General features: G+C 47.5%; 1 protein-coding gene across 1 annotated transcript in view; it reads right to left on the minus strand.

The window, feature by feature from the left end:
- The window catches only part of LOC127629694 (extracellular matrix organizing protein FRAS1-like), a 221,840-nt gene that overhangs the window by 78,201 nt on the left and 128,908 nt on the right, over positions 1-14,731 (minus strand). Inside the window, exons 27-28 of the mRNA XM_052106916.1 lie at positions 13,975-14,059; positions 308-628 (exon numbers count right to left, since the gene is read on the minus strand). Coding sequence (XP_051962876.1) covers positions 308-628; positions 13,975-14,059 — 406 coding nt within the window. The remainder of the gene's footprint in view (positions 1-307; positions 629-13,974; positions 14,060-14,731) is intronic.

Consider the following 14,731-nt stretch of genomic DNA (forward strand, 5'->3'; position numbering starts at 1 on the left):
GAAATGCCTTGAGAGGAACCAGACTCAGCTGGAGCCATTGATTCGCTGCTCTCCCCACTCTGTCCATGCATGCTACATGGATGGGCAGGCAGATTCCCCAAAACAGAACCATATTGCCAACACAAACAGATTGATTTAATTGTCAATAAACCACTTTATGGAGTGATATAAACAGTAAAGTGTCCCAGTGCTGTTATACTAAATTAAAAACTCTTGGAATGCAGCTTGCTCAATCAGATTAGAGGACTGGAAAGAAGTGAATTATAATATCAAAAAGCACATAGAACCTGACCTGTCATGTTCATACCTTCTGTGCAATGCTGATGTGAAACAGAATGTTCTGGTAGCTGTGTCCATCATTGACCTGCAGCAGAAGTCTGTCCTGCTTTCCTTCTGAACCATCATGTACATACTGCAGCTGCTCACGATCTAGCTCTTCCAGCTTAAAATGGGTTATCGGCACATCGCCATGCACTCGTTTCAGGTGGCCATGTTGAGGTGGATCGAGAACCGTGATGAAAACGTCCTGTGGGTTATCAGGGTCATCGATGTGAAGAATAGACCTGCTGATGACGGCGGTCTTGCCAGAGTTCATGTATAAGCGTTGGTTGGTGATCACAGTGGGGGGCTGTGGAAGAAAAAATAATTGAAATAACATAAGGATAATATTCAAACATAGTTTCAGTAAAACATATGGGAAAGAGTAAATATTAAGTACAATATTAATACAAAAACTTCATATTTGATCACAATTTCATTACATGCCGATAAACGGTTTGACCGATATTTTTTACAGATAAAAGTTTAAACAATAATAACTTTGTTATAATTGACTTTGTCAGAAATAATATTGCTATTATTACAAAATTATTATTATTGTTCATAATTCATGTTTTTGTTTTGTAGTCTAATTTATATTTATTAATCATTGTGTCAAAAAGCCAAAATAAACAATAATTAAAACTAAATAATACGCATTGTTAATTTAAAAGAATATCGGTAAATCGCTACCATCAACAACCTTTATTTATAACAATCAATCACAACAAATGTCTGTGAAGTTGAGTTTAAAAAGTCATAAAACATTCATAGAAGAGTGCCAACTAATGTTTAATCATTCACCAGTTTTCTAAGCAGCAGCAGAAGAACAATCTAACCAGAGTCAATATTGAACCGCTTCAGAGCCAAACAGGATGTGAATGTGTTCTTAATGCTGGGCTAACTACACTGGCTTTGGGTCATTTTATCAGACCTGACACATCCTTTAGGTGTGAGCACAGATATAAAGGCACTACTGTGGTAGGGTTTAATAGGAAGGCATGCAGAGGTGGGAATTCTGCCAGCTCCGTTAAATCAGAGTCAATACTTGGCTACTGTTGGCAAAATGAGAAGAGAAACCAGCTGCGTGAAAAAGAGGGTGATGGAAGGCTGACTTCTATGCATCTGAGAGCCAAATTGAACTACAATGGGCACAAATGTATTGGATGTTGCCACAGGAGAGGTGTCTATATAGAGCATTTTTGTGCAAGCCCCCCACCAGGCTACAATACTCGCTTTATTTACTTTGTGTCTACCTGCTACATACTACTATTTTTATTTTTGGCCAGTTTTATCTATAGGAATAGTAGAGTGATGACAGGAAATTGTGGGGAGAAGAGAGGAGAATGGGATAAGGAAATGTTGCAAGCTCGTCTTGAACTCACATTTACAAACAACACTGGAGGCTGTCAGTTCCCCGTGTGTCGCTTACTTTGATGTTGTGTCGAAGAAGCGACAATGGGGGGGTCTCTCTTGAGAGCCTCGCGCATCTCTGAACTTGAGAAAAAGCCAATGAGAAATTGGCAGACAAAAGGGAGGGAAATGAGTCTGTCCATTCAGAATTTTTCTTTGGAGCTGACCGGTTGTGTGATCGGTGTTCACAAGACTGTTCACTAAAAGAGCGTATCCTGTTGGATCTATGGCTGTAACGAACCCCGCTCCTCTAGTTCTCCCCGCTTCATCGAGCTCACAGGCTCACTCCCAATCACCCCCCTCTGGCTCTCATGCACGCTCCCAATCACCAGAGTATTAGTTTCACCTGTACTCGTCCCAATCACCTGGTTATTCGTTTCACCTGCACCGCTCGTTTTCTCCCCTATATATATCACAACTCTTTCGTTTCACTCTTGTTGGTTATTGTTTAGTTTACCCTTTCGCTTTGCCAACTCTAGTGTTCCCTAGCTCCCCTGTCTATTCAACTGGCTTGTTTACCCGTTCTGCTATTCTGACTTCCCCGGCTTCGACCTTACGCTTTCCTCGACCATTCTTTTGTAGTTTTGCCCCATTGCCATATCCTGATTCCCCGGCTTCGACCTTACGCTCCCCTCGACCACTCTCTTCTGGATTTGCCCTATTTGTACTTTTGCTTTGCCTGCAATAAACGGAGTTTGACTATACATTGTGACTGTCTCTTCTTGTGCGGGTTACAGAATAACCAACCATACAGAAGACAGTCACAATGGAATCCATTGAGGATCTCCGCAGCTCGCTAGAGCAGATTTGCACGGCGCTTTCTGCCCAAGGATCTACGGTTGGGAAACACGACCAAGCGCTCAAGGCTCAGGGACAGCAAATACAGGAAATACTGCAAACGGTACATACCATTTCCGATCAGTTTCAACCTGTTCCACCTGTGTCTGTCCCTGTACCCGTTGATGTTCCCACCGCATTTCCCAGCACCGCGAGCTTTCAACCCCCGAGCGGTTTGACGGTTCGTCGGAAGCTTGTCAGGGTTTTTTAATGCAATGTACTGTTTATATGACGTATCACCCCCTTTTAAGCACTGACAGTGAGAGAGTACATTTTTTAATCTCACTGCTCTCGGGTAAGGCACGGCAATGGGCCACTGCATTGTGGACTGCCGAGAGCCCCCTTTTGACATCATATGATCAGTTTTGTCACCAGATTGCCATGGTTTTTAATCACCCGGCAGCTGGTAGGGATGTAGGCAGCCGCCTCGTGTTTTTGAAACAAGCGTCACGCACAGCCGCTGCCTACGTACTTGATTTCCGCACCCTTGCCGCGGGTAGCGGGTGGAGCGACCCCGCTTTATTGACTGTATAGCACCTGGGTTTGAATGACCAGCTCCAAATGGAATTGGCATGTCGAGGAGAATCGCTGTCGCTGGAGAACTATATTCAGCTCTCCAACACAGTGGATAACCTGCTTCGCGACCGTGCTTGTCGGAGCCCCTCTGTCGTCCAAGAGCCTGCTACAGGTCTCAACTCACCTAAACTCGTTTCTCCCGAGTGCTCTTCCAAATCCGAACCCATGCAACTTGGTCGCGCTCCACTAACCCAGGCAGAACGAGCTAGATGGTTGACACAGAGCCTCTGCCTATGCTGTGGCACCCCGGGTCACCGAATTGACTCATGCCCAGCCGGTCCCCGGCGTTCTCTCTCCAAAAGCCAGGTGAGAACGTCTGCCTCCCGGTAATGTTGAGTTTTAACAATGTCTCTTTTTCTACCCCAGCCCTAGTGGATTCCGGGGCAGCGGGAAATTTTTTAGATGATGGCTTGGTCCAGAAACTATCCATCCCACTCAGTCCGGTCGTGCCACCTCTCAGAGTTAACTCTCTAGATGGGGCACCCATCGGATCGGGTCTCATTTCCTTCCGGACCATGCCATTGTCCCGTCAGGTGGGCTTGTTTCACACGGAGCTCATCCAGTTTTTTATAGTGCACTCACCTAGAGACCCTGTGGTTTTAGGCCACCCCTGGTTAGCGCTTCATGACCCCCACATTTCCTGGCGCACGGGGGAGCTGTTGCGCTGGACCGACCACTGTTTGTCACATTGTATTTCCCTTCCGGTGTCCTCCACCTCCGTAGAGAGCCCCGAAGTGAAGTCTCCTGTCTCCATCCCTCCTGAGTACTCCTCCTACGCTGATGTGTTCGAGAAGACCCAGGTTAGTCTCCCCCACATCGCAGTGTGGACTGTGCCATCGATCTCCTTCTGGGGTCCCCACTCCCTAAGAGCCGAATGTACCCCTTAACGCTACCCGAAACCAAAGCCATGGAGGACTACATCGACGAGGCGCTCAGTCTAGGCATCATTCGGCCGTCCACCTCCCCGGTGGTGTCCGGCTTCTTTTTCGAGGGCAAGAAGGACGGCGGGCTTCGCCCCTGCATCGATTACCGGGCCCTAAATAAGGCTACGGTGAAGTTCGCCTACCCCCTGCCTCTCATCCAACCGTCCCTCGAGCAGGTCAGTAAGGCTAAGATCTTTACTAAGCTCGACCTCAGGAGCGCGTACAACCTTGTACGCATCCGCAAGGGAGACGAGTGGAAGACGGCGTTCATCACCACCAGGGGGCACTACGAGTACTTGGTGATGCCGTACGGCCTCACCAACTCCCCCTCGGTGTTCCAGTCATTCATGAACGACGTCTTCTGGGACATGCTAGACCTCTTCCTCGTCGTCTACATCGACAACCTTTTAATTTACTCCTCCACACTCTCTGAACACACCGTTCACGTCTCGAGAGTGTTACAGAGACTGCGAGAACACGACCTGTACGTGAAGGCAGAGAAGTGTGCCTTTCACCGCCCCTCCGTCTCCTTCTTGGGCTACGTCTTATCTGCTGGAACTATTGAGATGGAGACCGACAAGGTTGCTGCAGTCCTGTCCTGGCCCGTGCCCAGCACGCTCAAAGAACTCCAACGATTCCTGGGTTTCGCCAACTACTACCGGCGTTTTATTAGAAACTTCGGCAAGATCGCCGCACCCCTCACGTCCCTGACCCGAGGCAACCCGAAGTTCCTCACTTGGAACACACCCGCCCAGCAGGCCTTCCAGGCCCTAAAGGAGGCCTTTACAGCCTCCCCAGTTCTCCAACAACCCGACCCCACTCTGCCGTTCGTGGTAGAGGTGGATGCCTCAGAGGTAGGGGTGGGAGCTGTACTCTCCCAACCTTACGGGACTCCCGCCAAACTATACCCTTGCACTTTCTATTCCCATAAACTGTCCTCCCCCGAACAGAACTACGACGTTGGGAATAGAGAGCTGCTGGCCATCAAGCTAGCCCTGGAGGAGTGGCGTCACTGGTTGGAGGGCTCTAGGTTCCCTTTCGTCGTTTTCACCGACCATAAGAACCTGGAGTACCAAGAGGTTGAACCCTCGACAGGCCAGGTGGGCGATGTTCTTTACCGCTTTAACTTTTCTGTCACTTTATCGAGCTCACTGGCTGACCCACGAACATCACCATTGTGTCCTGAGCAAGGCACTTAACTCCAGGTCGTCTGGGATCGTCCTGTAATACTCACGTGGCTCTAGAAGCCGCCTGCAAAATGTAAATGTAAATGTTCCGGCCCCAGAACATCAAGCTCCTCTCGCTCTTGACATGGCTCAGAACCGGTCGGACAATCCTCCCGTCGTCAGCACCGTTAGGTGGGAACTGACGGAGGCCATCCTGCAGGCTCAAGGCGACGAGCCCACGCCTCCTCAAATGCCCCCCAACAGGATGTATGTACCCACCAGTATTTGCCCCCAGCTCATGCAATGGGTTCACACTTCCCTCTGTTCTGGCCACCCGGGGATTACCCGTACTACCGAGCTCCTTGCTAGGAGATTTTGGTGGCCCTCGCTCAAGGATGACGTCCACGACTACGTCCTCTCGTGTCCGGTCTGTGCCCAGTCCAAAACACCTCATCACCTTCCCACAGGACTCCTCCAACCGTTACCTATCCCTGACCGACCATGGTCCCACATCGCCATGGACTTTATTACCGACTTGCCCCCCTCCGACGGCCGGACCGAGATCCTTGTGGTAATAGACTGTTTCTCCAAAATGTGCCGCCTGATTCCCCTACCCGGGTTACCCAACGCGACACAACTGGCCGACCACATGATCACCCACATCTTCCGAAACTCGGTATTCCCGAGGAGATCACTCGGATCGGGTACCCAGTTCACGTCTCGCTTCTGGCGGGCCTTCAGTGACAGACTGGGTATCCAACTCAACTTCTCCTCGGGATACCACCCCAGACCAATGGCCAGACCGAGCATCTCAACCAGGAGATTGGCAGGTACCTACGAGTCTACTGTGCCCAGACCCAAGGCAGCTGGCACACCTATCTCCCCTGGGCCGAATACGCCCAGAACAGCCTGGTCAGCTCTTCTACTGGTCTTACCCCTTTCCAGTGCATCCTGGGCTACCAACCACCCCTTTTCCCGTGGGAAGCGGATCCCAGTGACGTTCCGGCGGTGGATGCCTGGGCCCGAAGATGTGCCCAGGTCTGGAGAGCCACCCATGACCGGATTCAACGCTCCACCCAGACCCAGAAGGATAAGGCAGACCGCCGACGCCGTCCTGCACCCCTGTTCCATCCGGGCCAACGGGTTTGGCTCTCGACCGAGACATCCGCCTCCGCCTCCGTGTAAGAAGCTAAGCCCCAAGTATGTCGGCCCTTTTAAAATTATTAAACGTATTAACCCAGTCACTTACCAATTACTTTTGCCACCCCGCTACAAAATTTGTCCTGTGTTTCATGTTTCCTTTTGAAGCCCGTGTTCTATAGCCCCATATTCTCGCCCACGGCAGCCCAAACACCCCTCCACCACTCGATGTCGGTGGTCAACCCGCCTATACGGTCCGGGCCTTGCTAGACTCCCGACGCCGGGTGGCGAAGTTGCAGTATCTGGTCGACTGGGAGGGCTACAGACCTGAGGAACAGTCGTGGGTACAATCGAGAGATGTCCTGGACCAGGCTCTCAAGCTAAACTACCATCGCCAACATCCCGATCGTCCCACGACCGCTTCCCAGAGGTCGCGCTCCTCGCAACCGAAGCGGCCGTCCGGAGCCGTCCAGTAGCAGAGGGGGAGTACTGTAACGAACCCCGCTCCTCTAGTTCTCCCGGCTTCATCGAGCTCACAGGCTCGCTCCCGAGCTCACACGCTCACTCCCAATCACCCCCTCTGGCTCTCATGCACGCTCCCATTCACCAGAGTATTAGTTTCACCTGTACTTGTCCCAATCACCTGGTTATTCGTTTCACCTGCACCGCTCGTTTTCTCCCCTATATATATCACAACCCTTTCGTTTCACTCTTGTTGGTTATTGTTTAGTTTACCCCTTCACTTTGCCAGCTCTAGTGTTCCCCTAGCTCCCCTGTCTATTCAACTCGCTTGTTTACCCGTTCTGCTATTCTGACTTCCCCGGCTTCGACCTTACGCTTTCCTCGACCACTCTTTTGTAGTTTTGCCCCGTTGCCATATCCTGATTCCCCGGCTTCGACCTTACGCTCCCCTTGACCACTCTCTTCTGGATTTGCCCTATTTGTACTTTTGCTTTGCCTGCAATAAACGCAGTTTGACTATACATTGTGACTGTCTCTTCTTGTGCGGGTTACAATGGCGCATATCAGCGGGTTTGTCCTTCTCTGCACGGCAGTGCAGTTTTGCCCCTGGGTGCTTCGACAGTACTTTTCTAAAACAGAATATTTTCTTAAAAGAGTTTATTTCTCTAAAAGAGCAATACACAGTGGCGTTGAACATCCTATTCAGGACACATCTTTATAAAGATGCCCTTCCGCCCGTGTAGTTCCTTGATGCGGTCAAGTTCTCTCCGCTCTTGACGGTCACAGGCACTGCCTGTGTGTCTGGACCGCGATCACACTGAGGCAGCATTTGTGGATGGTTCGTGTTCTCACTGCGAGAACCTTACCATGGCAACATTGCGGAGTGGCTTTTCTTCCTAAAAAGGAACGCCACTCCAGCCGCCCCCTGCCTCGCTCCTTCTTCCCACTGGATTGAGGATGACCCGGCTGGCGATGCAGGCGATTTGGGGATGGCAGTGGGCTCGGTTTTGCTAGGTGCATCCCCATGAACCACCCGCCCCCCAACACGCTCGTTGACTTCCGCCCGGGCTCGGGGTGACAGCGGCTCGCCTCACAGGCAGTCTGCCTATCCTCTTGAGCCCTCCGAGCTGGATGATGAGCTCGCGCTGCATCGGAGAGTGTTCCGGCATCTGATGCGGAAGACTCGATTGGGCTGCGACCCTCGTGTCAGCACGCCCAGTCAGAGGCTGACACCCAGATGGCTGACATGCTAGCCCAGGCTGCTGTCAGCGTGGGGCTGGACTGGAACCCTCCGCCCTCCCCACAGCCTTCGCAGCTGGATGATTGGTTCCTCGGGTCTGTGCGGCGCTCAGCGACCGACCTCGCCCACGGTTCTATGGTTCGTGTTCGGCGGCCAGGCGTATCAGTACAAGGTCCTCCCCTTTGGCATGTCCCTGTCCCCTCACGTCTTTACGAAGGTGGCAGAGGCAGCCCTTGCCCCGCTAAGGGAAGCGGGTGTTCGCATACTCAACTACCTCGACTACTGGCTCATCCTGGGTTTGAAAGTCTGGCGGCAGGCAGGGTGTGTGCCGCGGCGCCATGCCCATCTCAGGACTGGAGTCCTTTACAGCCAGTGTCCCGATGTGTTCTGGTCACCACAGATGCCTCCAAACAGGGTTGAGGTGCCTTGTGCAACGGGCACAACGGGCATTTTGGAAGAATAAGATGGCTCCAGTGTGTGTGGCTAGCCGTCTGCTGCTCATGGTTGTATGGATATTTGTCTTGTTTTTATTGACTTTTTAAAAATTACAAACTCTCTATTAGTGTACGATCGCCAAACACTTTTTAGTATTAGATCGGCTTTGGATAATACGCTGATCTATATTGTGAACGGGGGTGGAACAAACAATTCACCCCCCCCCCACCGTTCCTCTGTGGATTACCTGCCTATCTCTGCCGAACCCCATGCTGTCTCAAGAGGAAAAAGCGGTTCAGACGCCGTGGCAAACGAGGTGGTCTGTTAATAAATATAAAAACTTTGATGACCCTGTTTCCGAATGCCGATCCTCGCTGGATTTTTGGAGATCTTGGCGTGGATTGCCGTCGGTACGCGCTTAGACGGTTTGGGGATCCCGCGTATAGGTGGTTGGTACCTGTGACTGATGTGGATGTGGATAAAGAGCCTCCGGTCAGAATTTATCGGGCATCCCATTGTAAAAGAGGTGTGGACGCAACTCTCCATCGGTCTTTGGCCCGTGAATCACAGTCATTGAAAGACTCAATTTCAGTGAGGTTAGCCTTGGTGAATGCTAGATCACTAGCTAACAAATCCTTCATTTTGAATGACTTTTTTACATCCAAGGACTTGGACATGTTGTGTGTGACTGAGACCTGGATCGGTGTTGGTGAGTCAAGTGTTTTTTCTGAAGTTTTACCTCTGAACTGTACCTATTTTAACTCTCCACGGCTCACGGGACGAGGAGGCGGAGTAGCAACTATTTTTAAAGAACATTTAAATTGTAGGCGTCTGCCATCTTCCCCCTACTCCAGTTTTGAACTGAGTGTTTTTGAATTAAGTCTGAGTTATCCTGTGTTATGCACTGTTGTTTATCCTCCACCCAAATATAACAAGGACTTTATTGATGATTTTTCGGATTTTTTAGCTGGAATCATGACTAAATATGACTGGGTTTTAATTGTGGGGGACTTTAATATCCATGTGTGCTGTCCCGCCAGGCCTTTGGCCACAGCTTTTTTAAATCTTGTGGAGTCCTTTAACTTAACCCAGTTTGTCGTTAGTCCCACACATACATGTGGTCACACACTAGATTTGGTTTTGACATATGGCTTGCCTATTAGTAACATCGAAGTCTGTGATGCCACTTTTTCTGATCATTTGCCTGTTTTATTTGAAATATGTATTTCTCGTGATTCCAAAGTGACTGTTCCTCAACGTCGCTGTCGGGCGATTAACCCTTCAACTGCTCAATTATTTTCTGAAGCTTTTAATGCAAATTAAGTTGATTATTCAATGCCGGCATGTGGGCTTAATACCGAAGAACTAACTACATCGTTCTTTTTAACTTGTCAAAATATTTTGGATACAGTTGCCCCTTTCAGGACGATTCGTGAAAAAATTTGAGTTCAACCGTGGCTGAATGCTACTACACGAGCCATAAGGCTGGAATGCAGAAGGGCGGAACGCCGCTGGAAGAAGGCTAAATTACAGATCTCATTTGATATTTTACAGTACAATTTGTCTAAATATCAAAAAACTGTTAGATTAGAGAAATCAAAGTATCTCTCTAATGTTCTCTGTAACAATTCCCATAAGCCAGCTGTGCTGTTCAGTACTATTAATGCTATTCTGAACACTCCCCAAGATGCTTGTTTAGAGCCTTCTGCCGACTTTTTTATTGATAAGATTGAGGCTATTAGATCTAATATATCCCCCCCTTTGACTTTTTTATCCGTTTCCTCTGAGCGCACTGCTGTTTTTGATCAGTTTGTGCCGGTGTCTCTTGTCTCTCTGAGGGAGTTTTTTGTTGAAATGAAATTATCCTCCTGTTGCATGGATATTGTTCCTCCACGTCTTCTAAAAGACTCACTTGATGCTATTGGTCCTACTGTACTTGCGATTATTAATAGCAGCCTGGCCTCGGGAGTCGTACCTAACTCTTTTAAACATGCATTAGTGGAACCAGTAATCAAGAAATCTAACCTGGATCCCACAGTCTTTGCTAATTTTAGACCTATCTCGAAACTTTTGTTTCTGTCTAAATTACTGGAGAAGGTTGTATTTGGACAATTGAATGCATTCCTAGATCTACATGATATCCATGAAGTGATTCAGTCTGGTTTTAAGTCCCAGCATAGTACGGAAACTGCACTGTTGAAGGTTTCTAACGATTTGTCACTTACTACTGACTCGGGGAACTGTGCGATCCTAATTTTACTGGATCTGTCTGCTGCATTTGATACCATAGACCATAAGACCATGGTTACACGCTTAGAAAAATGTGTTGGTATTGAGGGTACTGCGTTGGCATGGTTTAAATCATATTTGTCTGAAAGAACTATCTCAGTTCGCCTTGGAGAATTTGCATCCTCAACGGCTTCTTTTACGTGTGGGGTCCCCCAGGGCTCCATTTTGAGGCCTATTTTGTTTGCTTTGCATTTGCTCCCTCTGGGACACATTTTCAGGAAGTTTGGCATTTCTTTTCATTGTTATGCAGATGACACGCAAATTTATCTGCCTTTGAAAAGGAGAGACACTCATACGTTAGCGCCTCTATTACAGTGTCTTGAGGAAATTAAGGCCTGGATGGCACTGAATTTCCTAAGTTTTAATGAAAGAAAAACAGAAGTCATGCTGTTCACGCCGGGTGGCACTTATGAATACTTACAGGTGGATCTTGGGGAATTGAATACACTAGTGAAACCATATGTTAAGAATTTGGGTGTGATTATGGACTGTGATTTTAAATTGGATAAACAGATTAACTTAGTAGTTAAGTCTAGTTTTTTCCAATTGAGACAACTCACCAAGGTTAAATCTTTCCTGTCTTTTATAGACTTTCAAAGACTGCTTCATATTTTTATCTCATCGCGTCTGGACTATTGTAATGGCCTCTATGTAGGCATTAGTCAGGCCTCTCTCTCCAGACTGCAGAGGGTCCAGAATGCAGCAGCTCGCATGTTGACGGGTACACGAAATCGGGAACACATTACCCCTATTCTCTCCTCTCTTCACTGGTTGCCTGTCCATTTTAGGATTAATTTTAAGATTTTGATGTTTGTTTTCAAATCTCTTTATGGTCTTGCACCAAAGTATCTGTCTGAACTGATCAAGCAGTATGCGCCGCCAAGAGCGCTTAGGTCTGCTGACCATTTGCTTTTAGTTGTCCCTCGGGTTAAGCTGAAGAGCAGGGGCGAAAGAGCATTTGCAGTAGCTGGACCAAAGCTTTGGAACAATTTGCCCTTGTACATCAGACAGGCTCAGACACTTGCTGCTTTTAAATCTAGTCTTAAAACCTATTATTATAGTTTGGCATTTGACGCTATGTGAGAGTTGTTTTATTGCTTTTGTTTAATTGTTTTTATTTTTTGTGTCATTGATCGTTTGTAGCAGTAATATAGGATTTAAGTGTACAGCACTTTGTCAAACACTTGCTGTTTTTAAAAGTGCTTTATAAATAAACTTTGACTTTGACTTAGCCGCTGGCCTCTGGAAAGGGCGTTAAGGGCACATAACTGCCTAGAGTTGCGCTCCCGTCACATGTCACAACTCGCCCACCAGTTCCTCCTTTGGAGCCAGCCGTGACTCAAGTCACTGCGTGCCACTCACATCCCGGGCAGCCTCAATGTGGCAGCGGACATGCTGTCACAACAAGGTATGCCCAGCGGAGAGTGAAGGCTCCAACCCCAGTCGGTCCAGCTGATTTGGGAATGGTTCAGCAAGGCAAAGGTAGACCTGTTCGCCTCCCGAGAAACCTTGCACTGCCCGCGACCAGGCTACGTGCCCAAGGTTCCTACGACTCCCTTCAGGGACCAGGTAGTGAACCTGCAAGTGCTATACCGGGAGGAGGCAGACCCAGGCCCTTCGTTGCTGTGTCCAGTGCGTGCTTGTTCCCCCCATATTGGGGTGTAGGGAACTAGAATGTTATGATGAATTTATGGGGTGTTGGGGAATGGTACGTGCAGTCTGACACAGCCTGTCGCTTTGGCACCTGCGTCAGCAGCGCACGTACACAGTTCATTGAATGGCATGATTAAATATGGACCACTAGTGTCGCTTCTTCGACACAACGTCGAAGTGAGCGACATACCGGGAACGTCTAGGTTAATATTGTAACCTCCGTTCCCTGATGGAGGGAACGAGACGTTGTGTCCTCCCGGCCGCGTCGCTGAACCGAGCCACTGTTACGGCTCCTCAGGGCAAATTCTCGTCTCCTCAGGGCAAAATCCTGAATGGACAGAAGCATTTCCCTCCCTTTATACCCGTATGTCCGGGGGCGGCACATGCAAATTCTCTCTGCCAATTTCTCATTGGCCTTTTCTTAAGTTCAGAGATGAACGAGGCTCTCAAAAGAGACTCCTAGTGTCGCTTCTTCGACACAACGTCTCGTTCCCTCCATTAGGGAACAGAGGTTACAATAGTAACCTAGACGTTATGTGTCACACACAATTATACAATATTTACTTTTCACCTAAATTAATTGACTTTTACAATTAGATTGTTGTTGCAAAGTTCCTCTATGCAGAACTGTGGAAAGAATCAGACTACTGTTGTTTACCACCATACACCGAAGACAGAGAAGACAAGAAACTTTTCTAGATGTGATATTATTGCTGTTTTTTTCTCTCTCTCTTAAATATAGTCTCTCTCTCTCTCTCTCTCTTAAGATCCATTCTCTATATTTCAGTTACTGTAGAAATGCTTGCTCAACAGTAGAAAGAGTAAGTGCCCTATCTTCTTGAGTTGCTGTAATCAGCCCATGAGGGAAGGGAATGTATTTTGGGTGTTATTTGTTGTAATGACATCCATTAGATTCCTGTTAGAGAGCTCAAGTTTCTGTGTGTGTGTGTGTGTGTGTGTGTGTGTGTGTGTGTGCCTGCGTGTGTGTTTGTGTGTGTGTGTGTGGAGGTCAGACATTGAGACACAGGCCGCACTATGGAGATTTTATCTAGGAAGTGTAATAAAATGCTGCAGTGCAGAAGAATGAGCAACAGAGAGAGAGAGAGAGAGAGAGAGAGAGAGAGAGGGGGGCAAAGAAAGAAAGGTAGGAGATCAGCTATAGTGTCAATCAACGTTTATGATGTGGTGGTCGCTTCAGAGCTTGTTTGGTTGGCCACAATTATCTGACTGGTGGATCTTTTATAAGGTTTGTAAGTTATTGTCAAAAATGAATTGAGAAAATGAATGGGATTTTATATTTCAGAACCCAAATGCTGCAGTCTATTGGCCAAGTGGACACAGATATTGGTCAATAATAATTAAAAAAAGGAACTGATTAAACAGCCTGGCCTATAAATATGTCAGTCTAATAGTTGTCCAACGCCTCCTTTTTTATTGTTTTAAATGATTTTGTGACTACAGAATGAAGCCCCATTACTCACTGTTCTTACCAAAGGCGTGCGTGTGTGTATACAGTACGTACCTGCTGGGAGACAGCTTGCACAGGAACAGTCTGTGGCTGAGAGAACAGCTGAGGATCTGCTGCCCTTAACGTGAACTGCCCAACTCTGAGAAGAAAAAAAAGTTAAAAAAATTGGCATTACTCTACTCTGTGTGAGAATAAAATGAGAAAAAGTCAGAGTGGCTTTTAAAGAGGAATGATAAAGACAAAAAAAAATGACACATTTGAGGGATAAAAAGGTAGAGGAAGTGTGAGGGAACACAGATTACTTCTTAATTAAAGCACACAGCTGAAGGAAAAGGAGCCAAAAAAGAGAGAAAGAAAAAAAAAACTGAGAGAAAGTTTAGAGAAATGTGAAGGTCAGCAGTCAGCCTAACTTAGTGACTGCTGCATGTGCTGTGGCTTAAGAACACTGTGGGGTGTGTGAAAGAGAGTGTGTGTGTCCTGTCAAACGCCTCAGCAACTTCACCGAGATAATTAAAGCTAATGACTGCACACACTGCTCACAATCAGTCCATCACCAGCACACACACACATAACACATTTACACAAACAGTAGTCTCAATAAAAACATCACATGCTGCAAATCATCTCTTTAGATATTTTCCGTGTATGAACATCAACTAATATCTTAAACCTAGCTGTCTACACAGAGATGTGACACAGGAATGAGGAATGGAGTCATCTCACTAACATATTTCAGGGGATGAGAAATTAAATATTTTACATGAACTGCGAACAGTGTGTAAACAGTATTACTTAGATGATTTGAGACTAC

Source organism: Xyrauchen texanus, chromosome 3 (assembly GCF_025860055.1).
Source record: "Xyrauchen texanus isolate HMW12.3.18 chromosome 3, RBS_HiC_50CHRs, whole genome shotgun sequence".
In the NCBI taxonomy this organism is placed as follows: Eukaryota; Metazoa; Chordata; class Actinopteri; order Cypriniformes; family Catostomidae; genus Xyrauchen; species Xyrauchen texanus.